Source organism: Coregonus lavaretus (assembly GCF_964263955.1).
Source record: "Coregonus lavaretus genome assembly, chromosome: 35".
Taxonomy (NCBI): Eukaryota; Metazoa; Chordata; class Actinopteri; order Salmoniformes; family Salmonidae; genus Coregonus; species Coregonus lavaretus.
The window spans coordinates 10,004,903-10,013,377 of NC_140022.1; the positions used below are offsets into that span (position 1 = coordinate 10,004,903).

Here is an 8,475-nt window from a genome sequence, read left to right on the forward strand (position 1 = left end):
GGGATAGAGCTAGTTGACTCTAGACTTAAAGATCAGTCTCGTTGCATGCACTGGATGACTTCTCAGCCAGGTTCGCCAAACGGATCACACCACAGGACTGACGATTCCTAAATCAAGTGTCAGCTCCTTCCTTCCGAGACATGCTGCTGTGCAAAACAAATGCACTTCAAAACGCAGTGTGACGTCATCTATCTGCAAGGTGTGAATTCCGGCCTGTATATATTGCCAATCCTTTGTGAATTTGAGGTGTTTGATATTTAGATTTTTTCAATAAAGGAGTTGAGTTCTATATTGGATTTTGTTTTATTATTATGACCTCAAAGTGATAAAGTTGGACTCTGTAGCTCAGCTGGTAGAGCACGGCGCTTGTAACGCCAAGGTAGTGGGTTCGATCCCCGGGACCACCCATACACAAAAATGTATGCACGCACGACTGTAAGTCGCTTTGGATAAAAGCGTCTGCTAAATGGCATATTATTATTATTATTATTATTATTATTAAAGTGGATTTTTTCCCAAACCTGATTGGTGAAAGCCATTGTCATCCGGTCACAAGGAGCCGCCAAAGAGTAATATACACGACTAGGCAGGGACTCTTCCGGAGAAGGGGAATCTAAGGGCTACATTGTAACAATTAAAAAATGTGTGTAGCTTGTGATATAGGATACATTGTAACAGTTATATAAAAAAAAGAGTTGACAAATTCTTAGCCACACGATAGTGCAATGTCATTATCAAGAAGTGATCTAGTAGCAAGCTGACTCACTTCCACTTCATAGGCTACGAAAAGGGGGTTTTCTCAGAAAGATAAGCACGCAATATAGGCTAGGCTACTGCAATAGCAGCGGTAAACATATTTGACGAATTATCAATGAGACTTCAAATAATATGTCGACTACACTTCTGACTGTCTTTCTGGCGGGAGCAATACTCTACGCAGTTTCAGGTAGGTTTTGTTGCGCGTGGATTATCCACGTTTTTCGATTGTCATGTTATGGGTGGCGGCAAATTCTCTCGTTCTAGTTTTTATTAGGCTATTGTGTGCGCCTTACAACCACGGTGCATATGTCAACAACAACAAACCACAGGAAAAACAACGTGTGTGCTACACAAGCTACAAAAGTTGAAAGCATCGGGGTGAACTGAAACTTTTACAACGTAAAGTAGGCTACCTACAACCAGCATAGTCTTATGAAAGTGGTAACAATACGCTTTTTTAGGACTATGGATAAGAAAAACGACCGCACCCTTTACTGTAGGCTACATCCACTCGACAATTCAACGTCTAGTCCAAGTTGGTTCGACGTAATTTCATTGTTTCCAGTGGGATAGCTAAGCAAGTGTGTGCCCAGTGGGATAACGTTAGATAGGCTTAGTGTGAGCTGGTTACCTAGAGGCAAAGTAATGATCAAGAAGATATTTTGTTAATGAGGTATAACTTCTCTCTCATTTATAAATATGTGGCAGAAAACAGAACAATATGGTTGGAACGTGTTCATGCAATGGGATGAGAAGGCCACACTAATCTGCAGGCCTTGTGTATACATGTATAGATAGATATAGGCTATCAGACTCCTCCTAACCTGGATAGGCTACACCTCCTTGGTTCACCTCCATGGTTCATCTCCTTGGTTCTCTGTTACAAGTATGAGATATTGTCTGGTTTTCAGCTCAACAGCTCAACAGAAAAGTGGGAGTGGATCTTGTGTTGATGCCGGACAAGTCCACTATACCTGACTCCATCACAGGCATCCTATGGAAGCATGAGAAGAACAAGTTGGCAGAGTGGGACAAGGATTTTGGTCTGGACATCTATGCTGCCTTCAAAAACCGCACAACCCTGGACCTGACTACTGGAGAGCTGAGAATCAGTGGCTTGACGAAAACAGACAGTGGAGTTTATTCTGTGGAGTTCAACAGCAAACTGCTTGACAAGACATATACACTATCTGTTATCAGTAAGTGTGTGTGTGTGTGTGTGTGTCTGTATGCTTGCCTGCCTGTGATTACAAGCATTTCCCTTTTTATTTATTTTTTCTGTCTTGATCTTCTCCGTTTACAGAGGCAGTCCCCAAACCCACAATCACTTCCTCCTGTAACTCAGACAAAACCTCCTGCACTCTGACCTGTGAAGGCGACACCACTGATGCTGAACCCGTCACCTACAGCTGGAAAGCGGGAGAGGGGGCGTGGGAGGTCTCAGGACAACAGAAGATTGTCTCTAGGAATGACAGCACTAAAATCATCTACACGTGTCAGCTCAAGAACCCTGTGAGCGAGGCCAGTGAAGACTTTGATAAAGACCTTTTTGGGACAGGTGAGAGGACTGGACACTCATAGTTTTTACGCTGCCCAGTATGTTGTTATACTAGTAGTAATTATATGTTTGGGTATAAATCAGGGTTATTGTTGATAGGTGAGGTATTTGGGTAGATAGGAAAGCATCTGGAATGGAATGTTTTATTAAATGTTCATGTTAAATGTATTCCTTCCTAACTGTAGGTGGCTGGTTGACCAAGGCCAGGTTATTTGGTATTTCTCTCTTTGTTCTGGCTGTTGCCGTTGTTCTATTGTTCATTTTTGGTCATAAAGCTAAAACAGGTAAGGGCAAATTATGTTTATTTTAACGTTTACTTACTTACACCCGTATGAGGTGGGTTGTCTTGGACAATAAATGTATTCTTCTTTTTCTACATCACAGGAGTTTGGTTCTATGAGAAAGGTAGGATGATTCTCTGTCAGTTTTTCACGTTTCACATTTTATTAGTCGTGTGTACAGGATACACATGGTATACACCGTCCAACGAAATGCTTACTTGCAGGTTCCTTCTCGACAATGCAACACCAATAAGAAATAATAAAAGATACGAATATGAACATAAAGTAAATGGCTCAGTAGAATAGAATAAAGATTTTAGCATAAGTATAATTTATAGTCCAGTGTTTTAGGGAGCAAGTGTTTAAATTGTGGAGTATTTAACAATAATAATAATACTGTCTGTCTGTAATCTTGGGTAATAGTTGTGATTTGATGAAAGTATAGTAATCACCTTTTGCTTTTTTTTCAGAAACAATGCCATGGAATGGAGGTAGGAAACATTCATTACTTCTGTTTTGTAGAAATGTTCATTTATGTTCCATTAATTGTTTTTGCTGCCATCACGATTCCTCACGATCATGTCCCTTTGCTCCGGTGAAAGGGAGATGAACATGTTACGTGTGTGTTACTTGTATTAGTCACTATTGACTTCATTGACTTAACTGAATATCTCTTCTCTGTTTTCCATTACTAGAATTTTGGAAAAAACAGAGAGAAGTGGGAACTAGTAAGTGTTTCCTTTACTTGACCACAACAAACAGGATCTGTGTATGATAAAGCTAAGCTAAACTATTCTCGCTTCCTTGTTTCAGCCACTGACGCATCAACTGGAGTTTCTGCATCCACAGGCACGTCATAAAGCTACTTCTAGACTGCATAATGCAGAAACGGCATCAGAAGTATCATTAGATGCATATCTCAAAATATCTGAAAATCTTGATTAGTCTATTCCGTCATAGATGGGATATCTACAGTATTACACCAAGTACTGAGTGTAAAAGTCACAAAGCAGACATGATCTTTATTTGATATCAATTATTGTGCTTTTTAGCTTGTTTATTGGTCGTTTATAGACTTATATAGATGTTTATAGATTCTTTATAGGGGGGCTGTAGTCAACGTGTTTCTCCTCTACGTTTCCTCAGGTGTCTCCTACTCCGTTGTTAACACACCCGCAGCTGAAGAGGGGCGGGGGAAGGATGGTATGATGCCCAGTATCTTCCACTTCTATGTTTGATCTGAAGGGACCAAATAGGAGTTAGGAATATAACTTTAACCTCATGGGCCACCCAGGTGAAAAATGTATGCACGCATGACTGTAAGTCGCTTTGGATAAAAGAGTCCACATATGCTAAATGGCATATACAGTATTATAGTTAGGTATTAGCAATATGGTGGTGGCTCTATCTGGCTTGGCAATGGGACTTTGTGCGCTCCAACTATACTGTTTTGTGTGTTATTTTGCAGAGGAAGACCTGGCGAGGAAAAATGATCATAAAGATGATTCAGTAATGAATTCAGTATTGTAGGACGGTAAGTTTGACTGTAAATATAATATATACTGCATCCACCTCATTTTCTTCATTGTGAGCCAATTTAGGCCTGGCTCTGGCCAACTCTACCACTGTGTTACCAACTGTTGTTCCTACTGATGTGTTTTAGCTGTGGACCTGTGGGCCAGAGTATCACTGTGGATCAAGAGAAACGAATCTAGACAACGAGCACTGGATGAAAAAGGGAATGCTCTACCACTTTATTGTACCCATTAAAACAATGTTACATCCCGATCTGAGAAATAGAGGTCAATTTGAGTTACAGATGTAGGATCTTAATTTGAGCTAGTTTGTTACTGCAGGAAAATAGTCCTGCAGCAACAGGAAATGTAAATTATGTGGATTATAATACATTTTTAATTTATAATACATTTTGTAGGGGTTGCTACATTTTTCGGACAGGAAAATCAAGTCAGAAATTTCAAAGTGGAAATTACAAACTTCAGAAGCCTCTTTAAGCCCTGAGTACACTACAGGTTGTACATGCATTGCAGGAAAGTTCTCAGGATGATCAAATTAAGATCCTACATCTGCAAGCTTACAAAACAATTTGCAAACTCAATTACAAGTTGCAAAGTAAATTGATAAGCCTTACAAATTCTTAGGATCATAGACAAACCTATGACACCAATGACTACTACATTGAGTATGTTTACATGCACACTAATTATTCAATATTAAGCTAATTAGGGTAATACTCTGAGTTTGGCAATAGTCATGTCCTCTGTAGCTCAGCTGGTAGAGCACGGCGCTTGTAACGCCAAGGTAGTGGGTTCGATCCCCGGGACCACCCATACACAAAAAAAATGTATGCACGCATGACTGTAAGTCGCTTTGGATAAAAGCGTCTGCTAAATGGCACATTATTATTATTATAACACCTTACTCAGATTTTCTTAATTGGCGTAAAGGTCATAAGTGAAGTAAGCATATGCCGATTAAAACACCTAGACATAGATTGTTTTGATTATATTGGCATGTAAGAACCTTAATATCTCTTCGGGGGACCAGTATGAAGAAAAAAATATATATGTATTCACTAACTGTAAGTCGCTCTGGATAAGAGCGTCTGCTAAATGACTAAAATGTAAATGTTAATCTGAGTTTCAGTGGTGTATTTGATCTGCGCATGTTCTGGAGCAGCGCGAGCCTCCCTCTGGCACAAGTGAAGTGAGTTTGTAAAATCTGAAAGTATGCATCTTAGAAATAGTTTTCACATGCAAACTTTATACAGTATGTCCAAACTCTGAATCAAATAGGCTTCCCAAAAATTATATGATCGATGTGATAGAACATGTATTGTGATTGGTGATTTTCAGGTTGCCTGATTATGGCCTGTCCATGTAAACCGGATTGTAGGGGAAATCGTTCTTCTCGCAAAGCATGTAAACATTTTAATCAAACTATTATAATAATCAGAGTATTCACACTAATCATATTATTGAATTCAATAATATAAACATACCCATTATTACATGAAATGCAGTCGTTTGTAAAAAGACTTAACTTAAAGTTTGTGCTTATATAGAAATATGCAGTTAAGTGCAATTGCTCAAACTAAAGCCGTGTGCCTTTAAAGCCTGCACACACTTCTGCTCTGCCAGTGTGTATCTCTGTGTGTATCTCTGTGTGTATCTCTGCTTCCACCTCTGTTCTTTATTAAGCTTACTGCAGTACTAGCAAACTTTACAGTGACAATCTTAAGATGTGTGATGTGATTGCAAGATCACTGCCTTACCTTTCATAATCAATAATAGCAAAGTCAATTTTTACCCAGTGCTGTCTAATTGGAATGTAAATATCCTATCGTTTTACATGTTTATTTCCTGCAGCTTAAACCAATGTTGATTTTGTGTTGAATGTACCAGTATGTTTTATGTACAGTACCAGTCCAAAGTTTGGACACACCTACTCATTCAAGGGTTTTTCTATATTTTTTACTATTTTCTACATTGTAGAATAATAGTGAAGACATCATGTAGTAACCAAAAAAGTGTTAAACAAATGTATTTTATAAGTGAGATTCTTCAAAGTAGCCTCCCTTTGGCTTGATGACAGCTTTGCACACTCTTGGCATTATTATTCTACAATGTAGAACATATTAAAAATAAAGAAAAACCCTTGAATGAGTAGGTGTGTCCAAACTTTGGACTGGTACTGTATATATTTCCATAGTGGCCAAGGTCTCAGTTTTGTACATGTATTTTGTGGGAGTGAAGCCTGTCTTTTTAACATAATTGTAAAACTGTCACTCTTAGAACAGTAGTAATAAAGCAGTGGTTTTCTTTTTAATCATTTGAATGTGCCTGATACCATAGACATCCTACAAGCCTGTTCTGTACCTGGCATTGCGTGGTACACCAAAGATACTGGTAACTAACCCAAGATATCCCATCCGTGTCGTTTCCAATGAGAGCAAATGAAGCATAGTAGACAGAACAAGCAAGGAGGTGGGCAGAGCCAAACACGAGCTAGCAAGATCCTATTGGCATGTGTTTGCATGTATTTAAATATTTCCGTTAGTGCGTTGTGTGCAATAACTCAATTCGCCCTTGCACTCCTAAACAACACCATTTTTTGAAACTTTGGCAAAGGGTCAAGTCTACAAAACTTAGTGAGTGGAACTTCTAAATGGATGCTTCAGATTTATAAATCCTGTGAGACATCTGGCTACTTCTATCTGTGGGACACTTTGTGACAGTTGAACAAAAGAGTCTCTATTGCACCCCCTAGTCAACTCACACGATCACTGCATCATAAAAAGAGGAAGGGTGTTGCTTAGTTGTTACTATCTGATCATGCTAGAAACAACGGAACTTTCCAACCACAGATTCTATTTAACCGCTACCCCTAACCTTAACTATTACCCAAACCTTAACCCTAACTCTAAAACGAGTACCAAAAATGTACGTACTTACAAATTAGTTCTGACAAAATCGCAACTTTAGTTCTTTCTAGCATGGCCATCTACATTAGTAATAACTACAAAGTTGTTTTTCTCTGCACTCTTTCAGTTACTCACAGATGCACCCTTCTGGATGTATAGCCAAAACCACTATGGACACCGTTGTGGCCAGTTTGTGTTGTTAGAGTATGTCTAGTAGTGTGTGTGTGTGTGTGTGTGTGTGTGTGTGTGTGTGTACCCACAATGCCTGCATGTGAGTTTGGAGCCCCACTTGTTGTTCAAGTCTCTACCCTTGAATGACACTCACCTTGAGGTTCCGTTCCCTGCCCTCAGCAATCGATTAATAAACTACAAATGTCTTGATCTTCTGAACCTTCGGTTTCACCACACCTCCTGTTCAGTTTTAATAGTAACCCTTTCTGCGCTTGTCAACTGCTGACCCATCTCATTTACCCTTCAAAGCTAAATGACACAGTGTCCCAGAGTCCACTTGTTTATGACATCCTCCATAGTTAATCCTAGACTAAAGAACAAGGATTTTCTGAACCTTTCATGTCTAGGTTGATGAACACCGACCTTCACAATGTGTGTAATCTTTGTGCTATTGCCGGTTAGTGTCAGAGTCCTAATAGTGATCTTTTCAAACTGGCAGAATCACAGAACAGAACCCTGCAAACGGAATGTTAATTTCGGAGTAGAATTCATTGTCAAATGTTACAGGTCCGTCTCTCTTACTTGACTGTAGACAGCTCAGACTCAATTATTCAACTGGAAAATGTTCCTTTGAAGGCCTAATAATACTCTATATGTTACACTGTAAGATCAAGCCCATTGACATGCTGTGTGATTCACAGTCTCACACATTGACCTAATGTACTAAGCGAACTGACTTCAGGGTGAATATCCTTCATCTCTGTGACATTGTTTATGACCTGGTAGTAATGGTCTTTATTAATGTATAACTATGGCAGAGGGATCGGCAGCTTTCATGGTACGTAGTTCCACTGACCCTGTGTAATAAAGATAACCTTGTCCCCAGAGAGAGAGAGAGAGAGAGAGAGAGAGAGAGAGAGAGAGAGAGAGAGAGAGAGAGAGAGAGAGAGAGAGAGAGAGAGAGAGAGAGAGAGAGAGAGAGAGAGAGAGAGAGAGAGAGAGAGAGAGAGAGAGAGAGAGAGAGAGAGAGAGAGAGAGAGAGAGAGAGAGAGAGAGAGAGAGAGAGAGAGAGAGAGAGAGAGAGAGAGAGAGAGAGAGAGAGAGAGAGCCGGCTGGCGGACGAGAGTACAGTAAAGATAACTTGATAAGACAGAAAGAGCTTAAACAAGCGCTGTGTGCGCGCATGTGTGTGCATGAAGCCCTGACAGTGCTTCCCACTCCAGAACCATGCGTGCCAAGTGTGTGAGTACATGCTGTGTGTGTGT

The 8,475-nt window shown here is 39.8% G+C and overlaps 1 protein-coding gene across 1 annotated transcript; it reads left to right on the forward strand.

The window, feature by feature from the left end:
* The first annotated feature begins 572 nt into the window (after window positions 1-572).
* On the forward strand, window positions 573-6,444 carry LOC311109582 (uncharacterized protein). The gene is made up of 11 exons (XM_084152511.1): window positions 573-946; window positions 1,671-1,958; window positions 2,063-2,317; window positions 2,503-2,601; window positions 2,702-2,722; window positions 3,069-3,089; window positions 3,294-3,326; window positions 3,412-3,447; window positions 3,745-3,801; window positions 4,067-4,132; window positions 4,262-6,444. Exons 1-10 carry the CDS (start codon window positions 889-891, stop codon window positions 4,126-4,128), a joined length of 930 nt encoding a protein of 309 aa, XP_084008637.1. The 5' UTR covers window positions 573-888; the 3' UTR covers window positions 4,129-4,132; window positions 4,262-6,444.
* The last annotated feature ends 2,031 nt before the right edge of the window (window positions 6,445-8,475 follow it).